At 44.1% G+C, this 22,146-nt stretch overlaps 1 protein-coding gene across 20 annotated transcripts in view; it reads left to right on the plus strand.

Annotated features, from left to right (window-relative positions):
- Positions 1 to 22,146, plus strand: part of NCOR1 (nuclear receptor corepressor 1) — a 1,907,529-nt gene that overhangs the window by 80,286 nt on the left and 1,805,097 nt on the right. For all 20 annotated transcript variants that reach the window (XM_086955042.1, XM_086955041.1, XM_086955040.1 and 17 more), the window contains exons 2-3: positions 7,291 to 7,465; positions 11,767 to 11,939. In XM_086955042.1, coding sequence (XP_086811168.1) covers positions 11,832 to 11,939 — 108 coding nt within the window. In that variant the 5' untranslated portion in view covers positions 7,291 to 7,465; positions 11,767 to 11,831. The remainder of the gene's footprint in view (positions 1 to 7,290; positions 7,466 to 11,766; positions 11,940 to 22,146) is intronic.

Below are 22,146 nucleotides of genomic sequence, written 5' to 3' on the forward strand. Positions count from 1 at the left end.
TGGGCACAGGGAGATTAAGTCATTTGCCCAGAATCACAGGATGTTTGAAAGCATCATTGCCAAGACACTAACCCAGTTCCCCAGATTCGAGGTCCACCGCCCTAGCTGTTAGGCCAACTCCTCTCCCCTATTCGTAGGGTTAATGACCATACTGTATGGGAGGAGCCATAACACTGACATCCAGATCTCAGTTATTTAGCTGTAAGGAGAGCAAATGTGAGCCTTTAAAACAACAAGTACTGTTAATGTCATTCAATATAGCTGTGGAAATTGATATTTCAGCGTTTACACTAAGTGTGGATAAACCAGTTTTCATGCAATGTCAACCGAACTGGAAGGAAGATCAAATATATCCCCTTCTATCTAGTTTACTTGACAAAGAGAGCTATTTTCTTCTTTTAACACTAAAGGAAATCACTACAACGAAATGACTGTGTGCCACGGCAATAAAACCAGAGATATTGTTTTTACACACATGCATTCCACATTCAAATATCACTTTAATGGATAGAATGTGTTACCTTCTTCAATTGGAAGATTCCTCCGAGTATAGTAGTCGTTGGGTTGCATTGCCATGGCCAACAATTCACTGCCTATGCACTCTGATGTGGTATTCTGCATTCACAAAAACGAAGAAGCTTCCAGAAGCATAAAGGGCAGGCAAATCAATGTTTTGCCATGCAAGAGCACACCCTGACTACCTGGGGAGTGAAGCTCCCATTCTAACAACACAAAATACGGGACCAACTTAAAAAAAAAAAAGCAGCAGCAGGTTACATCTGAAAATTCTCTAATACAGCAAAAATTGACAGACAAAACTTCAGAGAGAATGACAAGTAAAACCAAGCATCTAGAATACCATTAAATAAGGCTTGAGTAGGTGCAAACAAAATTAACAAGCATTTGCTATGCAATAGGTCTCGCATTTACGCAAGACCTATTGCAGTGAAAATAATTGGCATCACAACAACGGGAGGGGAGGGTGGGCGGTGGGGGAAGAAGGCACAGACAACAGGGAGGGAGGGCAGGTTTTTTTTTTTTAAGGCATGGGCAATGAGACGGCGGGGGGAGGCACGGACAACGGGAGGGAGGGAGGGCAGGCGGGCGGAAAGAAGGCACCAAAGTACGTTGTGCCTGCTGTAAGAGAACCTAATAACTAAAATAGTGTTCACAGTCTAAACAACAGTGCTGTTTAACACTGGAAGTAAAAGGGACTGTCGCCATGGGAGGTGACAAATGAAGAGGAGGCGGTACTAAGGAGGAACTAACAAGCCTATCGACGAATCAGAAGCCAGCATTTAGGACAGACAATGGCCTGCCAATTGCAAATATGGGTGGAGAGTGGGCAGCGCTTCTATTTACCTACTCCTCTACAATAAGCCTTGCAGAGTCGCACATACACGCTGGCTCTAGGCTGGACCTAAAAACATTTCCAATGCAACAGGTCTCGCATTTGCGGGTGTTTAAGCTATTGGCATTGTTAAATGACAATGCCTGTTATTTATCTGTTTTAAAAACACCTAAATAAAAGGCATTTTCATTTACAATACCAATAGCTCAAACTCTTGTAAATGCGAGACCTATTGCATTGCAAATGCTTGTTTTTATTGTTGCCATTCTAGGCACTTGAGGACGTTCTGCTAATTTTGCAAACAGCAGGTCCTACTCTGGCTTGATTTTGAGGCTACTGCACAGTTCATTGGATGGATGTGGGTTGTTTCTAGCAGTCTGATATCATGTCTCTCGAATGCTGCTTGTTCATTTATCTTCTTGTTCATGTGTGATGAAGTTTTCCATGTAATATTATTTATAATAATAATCTCAAGCACATGTACAATTAGGCCTGTAGCCTTTTTGGACTGCTTAAGTATATGACTTGATACCCGTTTATGCATCCAATGATACCACTCTGATTTCTTTGTCCTGCGTAAGTAAGGGCAGAATCCTATCAGTGGAGCAACGAGGAATCCTGCAGTATTTTCTAGCAATCCCTATTTTGCCTAGTTATCATACACAGGGGCATCTGCTCCAACAGCATTGTGTGTCCATGTGATTTCAAAGGATATTGTGAGGGGAATGCGAGCACTCCAATGGAGCCACTGTGCGTCTTCCACTAGCTGTGAGGTGAAGGGGGTGTGTGTGTGTGTATGTATATATATATATATATATATATATATATATATATATATAATATAATTTTTTTTTAATGCTTTATGGATCTTGAACTGATATAGTGGCTTAATGGGTCCAGTGGCCTACCCCAGAATGTATGGTGTAAGAGGAGTCTGTAGCACACATCGGCCTTGATCACTGCTTGTACTCTTGTGAGTTCTATCATGGCTGCCTTTCCACTTGTGGGATCTATGACGCTGTGTTGTCGGCTCGTGGTAAGCTTGCGTGTCAGTAATGTGTGATTGCGTTCTGGGCACAGGATTAATACTTGTATTGGGTTCTATGTTCCTGAATTTCTGAGTATTTCGCTGGAAGACAGTTGCTTACTGGCGCTGCAGTGGGAAGGACCTTGTTACCCATGCCTGTGCACTTTAGGAAATAAAGTACGATTTCAACTTTACTTTTTGTAGTTCATCACTACAATTTGATGAGGAGGATCCTAAAGTGCTACTGGATCCATCGCCTGCATTGGAGTATTCCCAGCTTTGGGTTGCTGTGGACGGTTTTGCCAATTTTCTGCAAAAATTCTGTTTAAAACGCTAGAAAGGCTACTGAACCGTATCTTGTATGACGAGTGTCTGGAGTAACACTTGAGTGTCCCGGTAAACCTTTACTCATTTTAATTACTGCTGTGACTGCTGGTGCCCCCGCACACAAGATAGTGTGTCTTCCAACCGCTGTCTCAACTCTTGCAAGGCTCGTGTCTCCTGACGCATTCACATACGTCTTTCTTTGTGGTTGTAGTTTACCAGCAATGCTTCTAAAGACAACGTATGATTTTTTTTTCTTGGATTAGCAGAATATTGTGCCAAATTCATACCCAAATTTGCTGAGAAATTTTACTATATCGGACTGCTTTTGAAACATGGGTGTAAATTTGTGTGGTAATAACAGTGGGAGATTTTTAAATCATTAAGGGTGCCATTTGCAGTACTACAAAGTTATACAGCTTTGACCCTGCACTAGATTATATTCTTGCTACTGATGCAAGTAACAGATGTTTAGGTGCAATTCTGTCACAAATGGATAAACTAGGTGAGGAACAGGCAGTAGCTTTCACATCTAGATCCTTCTCTCCCACTGAAGAAAAGTACCCACAAATAGCAATAGAATCATTAGCACGTGCCTGGGCATTAGAACATTTTTGGACATTTGTTTGGGTAGACCAATTACGATCCAGATTGATCATAAAATTTAAATTAAATTGCTAACCGTTGCAGGTTTCGCAAATGCATCTGCCAGAATTGCCTGTATCTCCATGCGAACGCAGGTTTTTATGTATAGGATTGTGTAAAGGCCCAATAAAATCAATGTAGTCGCTGTCTATCCCTTATGCTGGAGGAGTGTGAGGAGGAGAAGTGGAATGATTGCCAGATTGCATTGGTTCGTGATGCGGGTTATCCCGCAGTGAGAAAGGAGTATTGAGAGAAGGAGTATAAAGAGGATGCCCTCTTACAGGAAGTTGTCTCATTTATTGGCAGTCAAAGTCCCAACAAAAGGAATTTGTCCGTTGGGGTTGGACCATTTTGGTATATGCGGTCAGAGCTATTGGTTAATGGTTGCATGATGTTAAGAGGAGAAATAATTATTCCTCCTTTGTGCTTACACAATAACATCTTGCAGTTATGTCATGAGGGCAATTTTGGGATTGAATGCACTACATCTGTGGTCAAGAAATTATTCTGATGGCTGGGAGTAGATTCTGCTGTTGAGCGCATGGTGAGGGAGGGTTTGGATTGTTCCAGGGCAGACAAGTCCCTACAGATTCTTAGCCCTCCCATGGGTCTATTGCCATTGACATTATGGGATTGGTTGGCCTATCACAGAAGTACATCACAGTGGTAATTGATCTTTTCACAAGATGGCAAGTAGTCAAAGTGGTGCAGAAAGCAGACACTAGTGCTTTTTCGCTGTTTCTGGACCATGTGTTTAGTCTAGAAGGGATTCCCGCCTCCATTTTGACTGACTGCACAAGACTGAAACTGCACTTCTTTGTCAAACAATACTGTAGCAGGATTGCAGTCTCACTAAAAACCACGGCACTTTATAACCCAAATGGCAATGGTATGTTGAGAGATTCAACCGTGTCATTAAGGGGGTAATCCAATCTGCTTGTGCCAGTGACCGATTGGGAAGTCCAGTTGGCTTAAGGCAATAAGGGCATAAAGTTACAAGGATTTAAGCTACTGGGTTATCACCATTTTTTATTATGAGACGCAGGAACCCCAGAACAAAGTACAACCCAGGTTGGTTTTTTAACTCCTGTGTTGAACCCTGGTCTTTAGGGTAATTTTATGAATCTGAAGAGGTTGTTGTGGTTTTACACAATGCTATTCGCTTAAGTAATGTCAAAGTATGGAACCTCATCCATGTGGCCTTGTACAATAAGTATGCATGGTGTGATGGAAACGTGAACAGTGAAAATCTGGATGATGGGATGGATGACTTTTTGGAGGACGCTGAAACTCCAGGGAATGTAGTAGTTGGGGTCAAATGAGGTCCTCCTTTGTTGGGCGACGCTAGGAGTGCTGGAATCGATGGTTCCAGTTCTTCTTCTAAAGTTGAAAAGGGTTCTATGGATGTATGCAATGCTGGTACTATGGATAACTCGCAGGTTAATGCTTGCCGAGTTTAAAATATGAAGGTCTCTCCTTCCAAAGTGGATGAGAATAGGTCAGGTAAAAGAGTTAAGAAATCACCTTTATGTTTAAAAGACTTAATTGCAGAAGGATGTCAGTAGGAATTTTGCTTTGTAGTTTTGAGTCTTTATTTATATGTGTTGGTGGGTGGTGTGCCATCTAAGTTGGGGGAAATGTATTTTGTTAATTATACAAATGTATTTTGCTTTTTGTCTGTTTTATATTTGAGAGGGGTATGTGTTGTGGACTCGTAGTAGGCTCGCGTATCCGTAATGTGTGAGCTCATGTTTTGGGCTTAAGGGGTGGAGGGGGTATTACTTTTGTTGGGGCCTGAATATCTGGGGAGTTCACTGAAAGGCAGTTGCATTTTGGCGCTGCACTGGGAAGGACCATGTTGCCCCTGCCTGTGCACTTTAGGAAATAAATTACCATTTGAACTTTACATCATCACACACTGTCCTGTGGACCACAGCATGGCACGCGGATGCAAATGAGACTCGTTCCTGCGAACGCTGTGGAGTCTATGCATATCAACCTATTTCTGTGAGCACTGGTGGTGTGACCTTCATGTTATAAATGTTATGTTATAAATGATTTTATAACGCGCTCTGTTACTAAGCTAGTATCCTGGCATCATATCTCCAGTGAGCCTCCAACTCCTTATTCTGTGCTCTTGCCGTGATCTTGTTTCAGTGCCAGAGAGCAGTACCTGTCCGGTGTGCAGAAGCTGTGCACAGTTGCATCCTTCTGGGTCTCCTTGCCTGCTATTGCACTCCTCCTGGGGCCACTGCAGGCTATGCTGTTGTCTCCCGAGTTTCTCCATCGAGTGGTTTGTGTAACGTCATCGGGTGCTAGGTCCCCTCTACTCAACACCTTCCTAAAATCAATATGTAGCAGTGTAGATGGCATGTCCTCGTCAACAGTGGCAGGCTGCACAGTGTATGAAGCTGGCTCTGTAGATTATAGGGCATAACAGGTAAGTAAAGTTTGGGACCAATGGGTTCTTTCCTGGGGGTGGGTATACCCCCTATTATGCCATTCACCAGTGTGAGGGGGCATACGCCAGACTATGGTTAGCTGGGTCCCCCCATGTGCAAGCTGGCGGGGACTGACAGTTGTGCTTCACCTAGCCTCCCCCACTTGAGGGGTGGGGTTGGCAAAGGTGGGCCCACCTCTCTTTCTCACTTGGTTTTCCCGCCGGTTCTTCCGCCCAAAGTGGGGGTCAGAACCGGTGGGGACCAGTTGCTGGAAGCCGCAAAAAGGCCTGGGGGGGGGCCTCACAAAGGCAGCAAGCCTTTGAAGCTTCCCCTTCATGGACCCTGCCCATCCTGGGGGAGGAGGCTTGACACCTCGTCCCAGGATGTGCATTGTTTTAGACCCCTGAGAGGAGCAGGCTTTCGACCCAGGGGTCCAGAATCATGTCTATTGGTGGCAGCTGGGGAGCAGTAACTCAGCCTGGACACTAGTGGTAGGTCATTTTTCAGGGGCCATCTCTAAGATTCCCTCTGTATGCATTTTTCATTAAATCCCACACTGGCATTAGTGTGGGTTTAATGTGCTGAGAAGGTTGATACCAAACTTCTCAGTTTTCAGTAAAGCCATTATGGTACTGTGGATCACACACTCCTAGTGCTATATACGGTTAATGGCATTACTGCACTTACAATTTCTAAGAATTGGCTTAGACACTGTAGTGGTACATGGCTCATGCACCTGTACCCTCACCACTGGTATAGTGCACCCAGATCGAGGGGTGGCTGATCTATGCCAGGGCAGTGGGTTGTTGTCGTGGCACACAGGGGTGCGTGCCATATCGACTCTTCATTTTGTTCTGCACCAAAGCGCGCAGCCTGCAAAGGGAGTATGTGAGTGTAAAGGTACAGAGCCTTTAAGGGTGGTACAATAAGTGCTGCAGCCCTTAGACGCCTTCACCGGTCACAGGGCACTGGGGTACCATTTACCAGGTGCTGACCTGTGGCCAGGGAGTGCCAATTAGGTTTTGTCTTCAGTGCAGTTTTAGGGAAAGAACATAGGTCCTGGGTACCTGTTTGGCAGACTCAGTCTAAGTACATCCACAGTTAAGCAAAAAGTGTGGGCAAGCATGCAAAAAGAGGGCACTTTCTTACACACAGGTGTTAGCAAGAACCCACCTGCGTGTGCCCAGCTAGGCCACAGCTTCAGGTGTTTTTTTTTTTTTAAACATGAATTGTTTTGTGCAGTATTTCAGACCTATAAAGTTTTGTCAGGTTTTGTTGTGCAAAAATACTTGGTATGGGAAAAACTTTAATTTGGTAGCCAGGCATTAACTTTCATCTAAAAATTGCATTTTCAATCTGTTGTGCACCCAACTATACATTTCACATGAGGAAATGGACCTTGTTCATGCCTATCAATCTTCAATTTTACCTAGGCACTAGATTTTTCTAAGCACGCTGAAATGGAAACTGGTGTTGACATGTATTACTTTTTTTGCTTGAAGGGCATCAGATGTACAACTGAATCCTCAAAAGCAGTGTCCACTTTCTTCAGTCCACATGAAATTGTCCTGATGAATGCTTCTCAGATCAACCTAATATCGACATCATGGCTCCGTGAGTTGAACAGATAAAATGGATATTTATCTGAGGGTCATGAGTGATTCACAGCAAAGGCAAGTATGCTTTATATTTTTCTGTTGGTCAATACATTGAATGCCATAAACTAGGCCATTAGTAGCATATGTTTATAGCTGATAGAAGCAGCATAAGTGCAGTATGAACTGCTAAATAAAAAAAGTTATTATTCTTATTTGCCAAAGTCCTGCATGTCTCCTATACTTGTAGCTTTGTTTAGCAGTCTGCATAGCCCGGGAACAGAGAAGTACTCCCGGTTCCACTGTATATTTAAATAAGTAACTTAACTTTGGAGGTTCAGTCGAAGAGCTAGGTCTTGATGTCCTTCTTGAGCTGGGTGCATGATGTGGATTGCCTGAGGTGGAGGGGTAGGGTGTTCCAGGTCTTGGCGGCGAGGTAGGTGAAGGATCTTCCTCCGTTTCTGGTGTTGTAGATCCTTGGGACAGAGGCCAGGACGAGTTGAGTGAATTTGTCTGGTGGGTGTGAGGAAAGCAAGGCGGTGGTTCAGATATTCTGGTCCTTCTTCATGGAGGATCTAGTAGGCATGGGGCTCATAGGGTTGCTAGGACTGTAGAAAACAGATGTCCGTTAAGGATCTACATGAACTGTATTTCTGGTTTTCAAACCGGACACTATTCGAAATTGGGTGCATGATGGCACTTTTATTGCACAAAGACATTATAAGAGCGTAAAGGGAAGTTTTACGTTGCCGAACAGAAGTAGTCATGGTCCTTGTGCAAGTCCTAAGTCCTGCTTCAGAACAGTGGCATGAACTGTCGGGTGGAGCCTTTCCTATGAAAGGTCCAATTTGCGGTTGTAGTCTTCTGGTAAGTTCAAAATGCCCAATTCAGGCACAAAAAGTGAAGCATGACCTTGCCCTATCCCACCTCTCCATATCCAGGGAGAAGGCACAAAATGGCAGTCTGACTCCCTTTGGGTCCCTGGTCGCTGAGCCGATTCGCCAACAGTCCAAGCTTTCTTGGCCACCAGCTACACCGCAGCAAATCAAGACCTTAAGAGGCCATGCTGCAGGCTTCTGGTACACTTCCAACTCCCTCTGGCAAGCTACTGTGCTCCAAAACACTGCTGGGGCCTCCGTTCTGGTTCCTGCAGGCAAGTCAGCCCCCAGCACAGACTGACCTCTTAGGACCCGTTCTGGATTCTGTAAGGACTCAGTACATTTACTCTGGATTCAGGACCTTCCCCTGCTAGTACCTGCTCCAACAGCACTAGAAGAGGATCCTATAGTGATTTCGATACATATTCAAGTACTAGTGGCAAGCAATGTGTCTTCTTGTACAAAAAGAATTGCAGACAATTTATCACAGTAGAGAAGAGCGGATTGCTCAGGGTTCTTGTTGTTGGTCTGTCACCTGGGTGGTTTACTTGTTAATTATTGTGCCCCTTCGGTTATGCCTGCCCTGGGGTGGCAATACTATTCCAGATCTTCAGTGTACAGAGAGAAGGCATAGTTCCTTAAATTGTTATTGCTAGTTTTTACCTGGACGGTTTCTTACTGATAGTTGATAACCTGACCCTTCAAGTGTGTGTTTACATTTTCTTCAAACTGACTGCATGCTGGGCTTATGGAGGGATACTATTACAGTTCCTTGGTATGCAGAGAGGGAAAAATGATTTCTTGCGCTTATTTTCAATCATCCAAGTTTTACACTGTGTGCATGCCAAGAACTAGACGATACAAACCTATTCCTGATTTTAAAAAGCACCAGGAAATCATTGTCCATAAAGTAGAGGTTTTGCCTATGTTCCGCCTTTTATCTCTTAACCACATTGACAAGTAGTTTATAACATTGCCTAGTAACTATTTAACATACTAAATGTAGAAATATCAAATTCTGCTAGGTAACCTTTAAGAAATGATTGGTCAAAGTAATGGAGGAATGGGACATGGTCTTACGTTTCACACTGTCTTTTAGGTTGATATTTAACTAGTCGGTGTATGTTCTCTGACTGAAATATTAGGTCTTAAATGCCTTGTCTAAGAGGTGAGTGTGTACGACTCGCCTACAAGATTCTTTTGCATTTGTTCAGTTCAGGAAAATATTTAATTGGGATGTCGGTCTGTGTGTGTGTGTGTGCTCGCCTTGATACTGCCAACTTTTTTATTTTTCCCTTTAAAGGTCTGTCTGTGTCCCTGCTGTCATTGAAAACTGATGTGATTCAGATGTACTGTGTGGTGTCTACAACAAGAGCAAAAAACCGTCACAATACCCTCTAGTTCTTAGATTTAGTTTTTGAAATAGCAAGTTGTGTTCCAATTGGACATTGTAAGACGAGAATGTGAGATCAAGAGGGTGTAGCCTATTTATTTGTTAAATGTTTATAATATTTATTTGTTACATTTTTATAATATGTTGCCAGTCAGCCTCCTGAGAGTACTCTATTGTTTAACAGAGGGTGTATGAAGACCTGGCAATTGCCAGGCTTTTCACATGATAAAATAAAACCTATTAATTCAGTCAGTTGAATTAATAATAAGTAGTTTGTGCCAGCAAGGTGACACACGTCGTCCATGCCAACCAATTGGCTGAAACTGCTAATTACTTTTGAACAACAACATTCACGGTCCTGGCTCGAAACTTTATTGGCAAAGTATATCACACCAATATGGTGTCAGTCAGTTAAAATGGATTTATTTCGTATTGAATAGGGTCATAACATCCTAATTGATTGTGGTACAATATAGATATTTGCAGAGTCATAAGATGTTGAAAGGTAATATACATTTCAGTCAAGCGTTTGATTGTTTGAAAATCGACATTTCCATCCGGTGAAACCCTTTCATAAGGTTGGGTCTTTACCAATTTTATTGCTTTAAACTGCGTGTTTATCCCTCTATTAATATAGAAACAAGTATCACCTTCATAGAAGCTGCATATTTCACGATATAATTAATCAAAGATAGTTACCACGTATAATAGTGATTTTTTTTGTGGTCTTTTATATAAAAAGGCTATAAAAAGGCAATTAACAATTACATTTTTTTATGTTACATATTGATAAAAAATTTTACAAAAAATGAGTTCATTATTTTATTATCCTTAACTGCTGCAGATTAAACCAGCATTTACAGTGCACTATTTTTCACAACTGCGAGAATTTATAAATGACAATGCCTTTTTATAAATTAAAAGGCATTGTCATTTACAATACCAACAGCTGAAACCTTCGCAAAAGCAACACCTATTGGATTGTAGAACACTGTGTCTGTGAAGCAGTGCTGCGCTCATTACTAAAGTTACAAAAAAAAATAATGAAATAGAGTGCGGTGTCCCTGAAGCGGGTGCCTCACTCTGTATTAAAGTACAAATAAATAGAGCGCTGTGTCTCTGAAGCAGGCACGCGCTCAACATCAAAGCTCTTGAAAAAAAATAAAAACACATATTTAAACTGAGCTTGGAGTCCCTAAAGCGGGTGCTGCGTTCATCATGCACATACAAAAAAAGCAGCCGCTATTGCCCACATTAATGTCAGTTATCTAAATAGTGCTCACCCACGAAGATGAATTCGACCGTGTAACAAGCCAAGTAAAAGGTCCAGTCCTTATGGGCGGTAACAAATGGAGACAAGGCGGTACTAAGGAGCGACTAGCAAGCCTCAGAATGAATCGGAAGCCAGCCTTTATGAAAGACAATGACCCAAAGCCAGTGACCAATAAGGGCGGAGAGTGTGCGGTGCTCCTAGTGCATACCCTAATACAGCATACCTCGCAGAGCGAGCAGCGCATACACTGCAGCTAGGGTCGACCTAAAAATTGCTTACTACAAAACCTATTGGAGACGTTTGTAGCAACAATGAAAGGTAAGCAGTCTGTCTACACTGTGTACAATCTTGAGTATTGGTTAATACACTTTGATCTTCCTTAAGAAAAAGACAAAAAAAATGGCCACCTGTTTGTAGTGGCCATTTATTACATGGGCCAGGACTTAAATCTTTCGGAGTGCCCCAAAATATACCAGTAACTAAGCTCAACCTAAATAAAGACAATAAAAAGGTTCCTTACCAATGCACCGTTTTTGGCAGAGAATACTTTTTCAGACCGCAACTCCCAGGCAATCTTTTCCGCTCCCATCCTCCGTTCTTTGTGGAGTTCATTGGTATTTTCCTTAATTGTGTGTAGTTCGGTTCTAACGGCAGACTTTGTTTCAGTATATTTCACAGCCCAGGACTCTTAGTCCCTGACGATCTTCAACCCTGCTTCAGCCTAAGCCGAGCCTAAGATACAATGATTGGGTTGCTTGATGCTTACAGATAAAGAACGTGTTTGGTGCTTCAGGACTCCTCACTAAAAGTGCTTATTCTTCGCTTCTCTCTTTAGGCAGTTTCCTGCAAACATGGTTGCCCGGTAGTCGAGGCTTCGTAGTCTGGTGAGGACCATTGACCCATAATGTCCAGCTCGGGATACCCGCCTAACCAAGGAGCGTTCGGTGCAGAACCAGGACGATATTCCTCTCACTCAGTTCAGTATGCCTTCTCCAGTGGGCGACATCAACAGGTAATGCAGTGAGATTGACTGACTGAGTGGTCTGTGTGCAGTTGTCTCACCTTGATAAAAAATGTTGTTAGAAAATGTCTTCAAATGAGCAAAAGTTCACGGTTTTATATGATTTCGGTATACAACAAATACCAGTTTGCAGCTGCTTTCTCTCAAAACACACCAATAAAAATATGTAACTGGTACTTGTTGTATGCCGAAATAAACTATCACTTATGTGTGGATATAACCTGTTTATATGGGTTAAAACACCATTGTTAAATACTTGTTAAATACTTATTCTCAGCGTTCCAGAGTATTACATATTTTGCACATAATTGAGTTAGCACAAACAAGTACTTTGCGTAAATATGTTTCCTGATTGATAAATTAAGCAGTGATGGAAATGTACATTTCTGTAGTCCATTGAGTGACCAAGAAATTCGAACTGTGTGGCAGTATTCCAAAGTTTAGCACTAGGGGTGCGAATGTTTCCCTCTTTTGGGAGGGGCATTGGGCTTGTGGGATATTGGTTTACTTCTTCCAATTTGTTTCCACGTAATGAAAACCTATGCAAATTTGTTCCTGCCAAAGACCGAAGGAGCAGGTGCATTTTTAGCCTTGGAACAGAGGAAACAAGGAGAGCAAGTGACTTATCCACTGGGAGAAACGTTTCTAAGAAATTTCCATTAAAATGTCATTATCAGAAGCTGGTAGTGCCTTACTCGTGATTGCTATCACTAAAAAATGCTAGGCCACCAGAGACTTAGTTTGTCCTATTTTTAGCTACTAATTCTGTACACCTTTCTGTTTTGAGTTGGTTGAAAGGTTGCAAACAAGTGACAGATCCTTTGATGATGGTGAATGGAAAATTGGGGTGAAGCATCCCCTGTGATTTGGGTCTTATCAGTGAAGCAACATTGTGAATCTTATCACATTTCTTTAGCTGTTTGGTATTGGCAAAATGAAAGGCGATCTAATTTTGCAACACATTTGTGATCTACACAGACGCGTGGGACCATTATAATGGGCGGGCTGTGTTTGCTGCAGAGATATATTTCATGTTGGAGGTAAGCAAGGTAAATTATGCTGCTGATCCTGTGGGTGTAGTAACTTATGTAAGGTTAGGGAGAACCTAAGGGGGGTTGGTTGTCGGGCATTTTAAATTGGGAGAGGTTTTAGTCGACATGCTATTGTTTCTTTTCATGTAGCATCATGCCCCTGGGTAGTTGTGAGGATGTGGAACTCTGTCTCAATGCATTTTTGAGGTTTTAGGATATTTTGGTGGAGCTTTTATAGTACTGCTGGTAAACCACATGTTCTAGTGTCTTGGATAGGTTGGAGCTTTCCGTTGGTTTTAAATGATGCCTATGACAAACTTGAAAGCTCCAACTATTTTCCAGGCCCACGTGGCAAAATGTCATGATCTAGCGGCCACAGTCCTGGTTAATTTGGCACCCTGTTTGGACATATTAAAATATATAATTTTTTGAGTGTCTGTAAGAATAATATATTTGATGTTTGGGAAATGTTTTTAGTATGTAGATGTATTAATTTGGAGTTTTGTATGAGTGGAACGTTTTTCTATTTTGCATAATGTATGAAATAATGTTTTATTTAATATATTATGAAATCTCCTGCACCTGCGATAAAGAACCATCTGTCGGTATTTCGGCAATCTCATAACATCCTTCACTCTACTCGGACTAGTTTTCAACTAGGATGTAGTACAGAAACGTCACTCCTGGTGTCCACAGAAAAGCTTAGAAAAGTCACTGACCAAGGCGGCTCAGCTGCTCTCCTTCTGCTCGCCCTGAGTCGAGCATGTGACACGGTCTCCTACCATACTGTGCAGATTGGATCACAGGAAGGGCATTACATAGCTCTCATCTTATCTAAACTCTCGAATTTTTTATGTTAGTGAGGGGCTATTCTTTTCTGCCACCCACCACTTAAAATGTGGTGTTCCACAGGGCTCTTCCCGGAGCCTGTGCTTTTCAATCTTTACGTTTTTAGGTCTCTCCTCTCAATGCGCATGCGCATTGAGTAGAGCGAGACTATAGGGACTTAAACAGACTTTACCCAACTGGCGATTTGGTGCTGTGCCCCTGTCCTTTGAGGTCAATGCGCAAGCGCATTGACCTAAAATGCGCGTGCACATCATCAAATCGCCATCTGTTCCCCAGCAGCTCTTCCCGCTCCGCCCCACAAGCTTCCCCCAGCGTGTGCTCTGCCTCAGCCGCACTCCTCCCACACCTTTCAAGTGAAGCTTAGCTTCACTTCAAAGGCCCCTGCTGCTTCACACCCTCATCGCCGCTCTCCCCGCTCCGACCCTCCCCTGCCCGCGTGTCGCATTTCTCCTTCCCCCTCCCCTTCTCTGCCTTCTGTCGTAGTTTGGTCTCCTTTATTTTCTTGTTGATTTACTAAAAATAATTAAGTGTAAGCCTATTTGCTTTTCAGTGAAGTTTGTGCACCTTTTATCCATCTTACTATCGCATCTTTTATGCATTGTCTTGTGAGTGCTAGTTTCATACCGTTTTAAGTTTGCTTTTGTGTAAGACTTGTCTTAAAATTATGTTTTGGAAGCACTGCTGGCGGCAATGTCGGTACTACCCCAAAAACCCGCTTAAAACAGCTTGACCCTTCACTTCGCTTTGTTTTGCTTGCGTTTAGCTGCTCCCTTGCTGAAAAATGTTCATTTGCTACGTAAAAAAGCTGTTTTTAGGCTACACTGTTCTAAACTTTCACTCCATAAAAGCATGGTTATACAAGAGTGGCCAGACTCCACCAATGTATTAAACACAATTTATGTATATTAGACGCCATGTCTCGCATAAAATAATAGAATTTCGCCCTATTTTTTGCTTTCTTGCGAGTGTTTCTGAAGCACTGTCCGCCCGATTCACGCAACCACGTGCGCGCCAAAATGCTACTTGGCGCACAGAGGGCGCGGTTCTCGTTTCCCTTTCATAGAGTGCCCTTTTACGCTCCTAAAACATGGGAGTATAACTACTGCCAGAGCAGGGATTTGGGTGCTGTAGGACAGGATGCTTTAAAAAACAGATGCACGCATAAGAACCTGTGAATTTGTGTATATTTGGATATTTTAGCAAGGCACATTCCAAGCACGTGTATTTGTTCCTATCGAGTGCGGGAGTAAATCTGTATTCGCTGGTGGGGGAGAGCAGGGGGGTGCAGTAACATGTAAACGTCACTTTTATAACATCCAGTGTGTACTATTGACGCCCGGTGCTCTAACCGGAACTGCATCCGAGAGTGCAAAGTATCAGGAATAAAAATGTATTAAATTATTAAGATGCACAAGTCTCATGAGTAACAGCCGCTGCTTTTATACTTCTCTTTTCCCAGGTACCCTTTGTTTTTCTGAAGGAGGGAGGCCATTAACACTGCCGAAGTGTCAGTATTCGCTTTCTTAAAAGCACCGGATTTCCCTAGCCTCCTTTGAGGCTTTGCAGTCTGGTTCTGCTGTTGGTTGCTCTTTCCCTCTACCTTAGACTTCCAGTAAATGTGATCTGTAGGATACTGCAGCGTAGCAGCAGGCTTGCTCACCCCCCTCAACCTCACACACCCTTACCCTCATCCCCTCACCCACCCTCAGTCACCTTAACACCCCCTAACCCTCGCCCCCTAACCCTCGCCCCCTAACCCTCGCCCCCTAACCCTCGCCCCCTAACCCTCGCCCCCTAACCCTCGCCCCCTAACCCTCGCCCCCTAACCCTCGCCCCCTAACCCTCGCCCCCGCACCCTCACCCCCTCGCACCACTCACCCCCTCGCACCACTCACCCCCTCGCACCACTCACCCCCTCGCACCACTCACCCCCTCGCACCACTCACCCCCTCGCACCACTCACCCCCTCGCACCACTCACCCCCTATTGCATTGCTGTGCTTCTCTCCCCTGCTGCACTCTCCTGCTCTCTAGAGATGTGGCCTAACGACCAGAGCTGCCATCTAAGTCACGTAAATACAAAACATGTTGCATTCCAAATGCTAAAGGTGTCACATTCGCGAAAATTATAACTATTGGCATTGTAAATGACAAAGCTATCAATTTAGCTATTTTAAAAACAAATAAATAAAATATTTGTCATTTACAAGACCAATAGCTCCAACTTTTCTAATGCAAGACCTATTGCATTTCCAATGCTTGTTCCACTGTCAGTCATCATTTACTCTTTAGTTTTCATTATGGTGTCTTATGCGGATGAAACATGGAGCATTGTGTACCTCACGCCCAACACAGGTCTCATTTCACAAAAACTTAGCACCTTCCTAAAGCAAGTCACTGACTGGATGGCTTCCAGCTTTCTCATGTTAAATGGTGATAAAATTGAGGTTTTGGTGGTTGGTATCAATCCTTTGCTCTGGAACCAACTAAAGCTGGCCCTCCACCTTTGGAAGACCATCTGTCCCCCAAGCCAATTGTGATCAGCCTGTATCATATTTGACCGCAAATTCACTAAGGCTGCCAAAGCAAAGAAGCTGTCATCCAGCTACTTTGGCCTCCAGCTTCTTTGGCCTCCTAAGAGCCCATACAAAGATGCTTAGCTGGCTACTTGTTATGGTCCTGAGAACGGTGATTCAAGGTGTAATATAGAAATGCAATCAGGCTCGGATTTATTTGAGTTTGAGCTAATGGCATTGTAAATGCCAATGTATTGTTGCTATGCGTTATGGAGTGTGTTCATGTGGTGTGTACTGCCAGTGATCTCCTTGTGAGTGTGCGGATATTGCACCACTTGCCTCTGATGTCCTTCTTGTGAGTGTGAGAAGCTTGCACCTCTGCTGCCTGTGGTCTCCTTGTGAGTGTAAGAAGCTTGCACTGCTGCTGCCTGTGATGTCGTTCTTGTGAGTGGGAGAAGATTGCACCTCTGCTGCCTGTGGTCTCCTTGTGAGTGTATGCACTGTCATCACTAGCCTGTAGATATGCACTGTCATCGCTAGCCTGTAGATATGCATTGGCTTCACTAGCCTGTAGATATGCACCGTCATCGCTAGCCTGTAGATATGCACTGTCATCGCTAGCCTGTAGATATGTGCTGTCATTGCTATCCTGTAGATATGCGCTGTCGTCGCTAGCCTGTAGATATGCACTATCATCGCTAGCCTGTAGATATGCTCTGTCATCGCTAGCCTGTAGATATGCACTGTCATCGCTAACCTGTAGATATGCATTGGCTTCACTAGCCTGTAGATATGCACTGTCATCGCTAGCCTGTAGATATGCATTGGCTTCACTAGCCTGTAGATATGCGCTGTCATTGCTATCCTGTAGATATGCACTGTCATCGCTAGCCTGTAGATATGCATTTGCTTCACTAGCCTGTAGATATGCTCTGTCATCGCTAGCCTGTAGATATGCTCTGTCATTGCTATCCTGTAGATATGCGCTGTCGTTGCTAGCCTGTAGATATGCATTATCATCGCTAGCCTGTAGATATGCACTGTCATCGCTAGCCTGTAGATATGCACTGTCATCGCAAGCCTGTAGATATGCTCTGTCATTGCTAGCCTGTAGATATGCATTGGCTTCACTAGCCTGTAGATATGCACTGTCATCGCTAGCCTGTAGATATGCATTTGCTTCACTAGCCTGTAGATATGCTCTGTCATCGCTAGCCTGTAGATATGCTCTGTCATTGCTATCCTGTAGATATGCGCTGTCGTTGCTAGCCTGTAGATATGCATTATCATCGCTAGCCTGTAGATATGCACTGTCATTGCTATCCTGTAGATATGCGCTGTCATTGCTATCCTGTAGATATGCGCTGTCATTGCTATCCTGTAGATATGCGCTGTCATTGCTAGCCTGTAGATATGCGCTGTCGTCGCTAGCCTGTAGATATGCATTATCATCGCTAGCCTGTAGATGTGCACTGTCATCGCTAGCCTGTAGATATGCACTGTCATCGCTAGCCTGTAGATATGCACTGTCATCGCTAGCCTGTAGATATGCACTGTCATCGCTAGCCTGTAGATATGCTCTGTCATCGCTAGCCTGTAGATATGCTCTGTCATCGCTAGCCTGTAGATATGCATTGGCTTCACTAGCCTGTAGATATGCACTGTCATCGCTAGCCTGTAGATATGCATTTGCTTCACTAGCCTGTAGATATGCATTATCATCGCTAGCCTGTAGATATGCGCTGGCATTGCTATCCTGTAGATATGCGCTGTCGTCGCTAGCCTGTAGATATGAATTATCATCGCTAGCCTGTAGATGTGCACTGTCATCGCTAGCCTGTAGATGTGCACTGTCATCGCTAGCCTGTAGATATGCACTGTCATTGCTAGCCTGTAGCTATGCACTGTCATCGCTAGCCTGTAGCTATGCATTGGCTTCACTAGCCTTTAGATATGCATTGGCTTCACTAGCCTGTAGATATGCACCGTCATCGCTAGCCTGTAGATATGCATTTGCTTCACTAGCCTGTAGATATGCTCTGTCATTGCTATCCTGTAGATATGCTCTGTCATTGCTATCCTGTAGATATGCGTTGTCATTGCTATCCTGTAGATATGCGCTGTCGTCGCTAGCCTGTAGATATGCATTATCATCGCTAGCCTGTAGATGTGCACTGTCATTGCTATCCTGTAGATATGCGCTGTCATTGCTATCCTGTAGATATGCACTGTCATTGCTAGCCTGTAGATATGCTGTCATTGCTAGCCTGTAGATATGCACTGTCATCGCTAGCCTGTAGATATGCACTGTCATCGCTAGCCTGTAGATATGCACTGTCATCGCAAGCCTGTAGATATGCATTTGCTTCACTAGCCTGTAGATATGCACTGTCATCGCAAGCCTGTAGATATGCATTTGCTTCACTAGCCTGTAGATATGCTCTGTCATCGCTAGCCTGTAGATATGCATTGGCTTCACTAGCCTGTAGATATGCACTGTCATCGCTAGCCTGTAGATATGCACTGTCATCGCTAGCCTGTAGATATGCTCTGTCATCGCTAGCCTGTAGATATGCTCTGTCATCGCTAGCCTGTAGATATGCTCTGTCATCGCTAGCCTGTGCACTGTCATCGCTAGCCTGTAGATATGCTCTGTCATCGCTAGCCTGTAGATATGCTCTGTCATCGCTAGCCTGTAGATATGCTCTGTCATCGCTAGCCTGTAGATATGCTCTGTCATCGCTAGCCTGTAGATATGCTCTGTCATCGCTAGCCTGTAGATATGCTCTGTCATCGCTAGCCTGTAGATATGCTCTGTCATCGCTAGCCTGTAGATATGCTCTGTCATCGCTAGCCTGTAGATATGCTCTGTCATCGCTAGCCTGTAGATATGCGCTGTCATTGCTATCCTGTAGATATGCGCTGTCATTGCTATCCTGTAGATATGCGCTGTCATTGCTATCCTGTAGATATGCGCTGTCATTGCTATCCTGTAGATATGCATTGGCTTCACTAGCCTGTAGATATGCACTGTCATCGCTAGCCTGTAGATGTGCATTGGCTTCACTAGCCTGTAGATATGCGCTGTCATTGCTATCCTGTAGATATGCGCTGTCATTGCTATCCTGTAGATATGCACTGTCATTGCTATCCTGTAGATATGCACTGTCATTGCTATCCTGTAGATATGCACTGTCATCGCTAGCCTGTAGATATGCATTGGCTTCACTAGCCTGTAGATATGTGCTGTCATTGCTATCCTGTAGATATGCGCTGTCATCGCTAGCCTGTAGATATGCATTATCACCGCTAGCCTGTAGATATGCATTATCACCGCTAGCCTGTAGATATGCACTGTCATCACTAGCCTGTAGATATGCATTGGCTTCACAAGCCTGTAGATATGCACTGTCCCCGCTAGCCTGTAGATATGCACTGTCATCGCGGTCATCGCTAGCCTTTAGATATGCATTGGCTTCACAAGCCTGTAGATATGCACTGTCCCCGCTAGCCTGTAGATATGCTCTGTCATCGCTAGCCTGTAGATATGCACTGTCATCGCTAGCCTGTAGATATGCACTGTCATCGCTAGCCTGTAGATATGCTCTGTCATTGCTAGCCTGTAGATATGCTCTGTCATTGCTAGCCTGTAGATATGCTCTGTCATCGCTAGCCTGTAGATATGCACTGTCATCGCTAGCCTGTAGATATGCATTGGCTTCACTAGCCTGTAGATATGCACTGTCATGGCTAGCCTGTAGATATGCTCTGTCATCGCTAGCCTATAGATATGCTCTGTCATCGCTAGCCTGTAGATATGCACTGTCATCGCTAGCCTGTAGATATGCTCTGTCATCGCTAGCCTATAGATATGCGCTGTCATCGCTAGCCTGTAGATATGCTCTGTCATCGCTAGCCTGTAGATATGCTCTGTCATCGCTAGCCTGTAGATATGCGCTGTCCTTGCTATCCTGTAGATATGCGCTGTCATCGCTAGCCTGTAGATATGCGCTGTCATCGCTAGCCTGTAGATATGCGCTGTCATCGCTAGCCTGTAGATATGCACTGTCATCGCTAGCCTGTAGATATGCACTGTCATCGCTAGCCTGTAGATATGCGCTGTCCTTGCTATCCTGTAGATATGCACTGTCATCGCTAGCCTGTAGATATGCACTGTCATCGCTAGCCTGTAGATATGCACTGTCATCGCTAGCCTGTAGATATGCGCTGTCCTTGCTATCCTGTAGATATGCGCTGTCGTCGCTAGCCTGTAGATATGCATTCTCATCGCTAGCCTGTAGATATGCACTGTCATCGCTAGCCTGTAGATATGCACTGTCATCGCTAGCCTGTAGATATGCGCTGTCATTGCTATCCTGTAGATATGCGCTGTCATTGCTATCCTGTAGATATGCGCTGTCATTGCTATCCTGTAGATATGCACTGTCATCGCTAGCCTGTAGATATGCATTGGCTTCACTAGCCTGTAGATATGCACTGTCATCGCTAGCCTGTAGATATGATGTCATCGCTAGCCTGTAGATATGCGCTGTCATTGCTATCCTGTAGATATGCGCTGTCGTCGCTAGCCTGTAGATATGCATTATCATCGCTAGCCTGTAGATATGCACTGTCATCGCTAGCCTGTAGATATGCACTGTCATCGCTAGCCTGTAGATATGCATTGGCTTCACTAGCCTGTAGATATGCGCTGTCATTGCTATCCTGTAGATATGCGCTGTCATTGCTATCCTGTAGATATGCGCTGTCATTGCTATCCTGTAGATATGCACTGTCATCGCTAGCCTGTAGATATGCATTGGCTTCACTAGCCTGTAGATATGCACTGTCATCGCTAGCCTGTAGATATGATGTCATCGCTAGCCTGTAGATATGCGCTGTCATTGCTATCCTGTAGATATGCGCTGTCGTCGCTAGCCTGTAGATCTGCATTATCATCGCTAGCCTGTAGATATGCACTGTCATCGCTAGCCTGTAGATATGCACTGTCATCGCTAGCCTGTAGATATGCATTGGCTTCACTAGCCTGTAGATATGCATTGGCTTCACTAGCCTGTAGATATGCACCGTCATCGCTAGCCTGTAGATATGCACCGTCATCGCTAGCCTGTAGATATGCACCGTCATCGCTAGCCTGTAGATATGCACTGTCATCGCTAGCCTGTAGATACGCACTGTCATTGCTATGGCTTCACTAGCCTGTAGATATGCATTGGCTTCACTAGCCTGTAGATATGCACTGTCATTGCTATCCTGTAGATATGCGCTGTCATCGCTAGCCTGTAGATATGCATTATCATCGGCTTTAGTGGGTCAATTTCTGCAAAGTCATATGTAGTGGGCGGGAAGAAACGTGAATGACACAATAACGGGATAATGCATGAGCTCTTTAAAAACTCCTGTTAGTAAGTGTATTAAACATAAAATGTTTGTTCAAATCAGTAGGTCTTGGGTAATGGCAGTCCTAAAAAGTTAGTTACTGGCTATACAATTTCTAGAATATTTTGTGTGTGTTATCGAGGTGGGAGGCTGATGCGTTGATGGTGATTGTTTCCTGCTTCGAGCACATTCCGCAGGGGCATAGATAAGCATCCCTGCGCCAGACATCGAGTCCAGAAATCTCCGAGCCTTAGGTACACGCTCTGCCCGGCTGCCCCCTCCACTTCACACTGCAGTGAATCACACAGCGAGAGATAAGAACTGAGAAGGAGTCAGCTCGTGATGTGTGAAAAGTTCAAGCAGGACACCTCTCTTAACCATCTGGATTGCATTACACAGGCAC

This window comes from Lissotriton vulgaris, chromosome 2_1, assembly GCF_964263255.1.
Source record: "Lissotriton vulgaris chromosome 2_1, aLisVul1.2, whole genome shotgun sequence".
In the NCBI taxonomy this organism is placed as follows: domain Eukaryota; kingdom Metazoa; phylum Chordata; class Amphibia; order Caudata; family Salamandridae; genus Lissotriton; species Lissotriton vulgaris.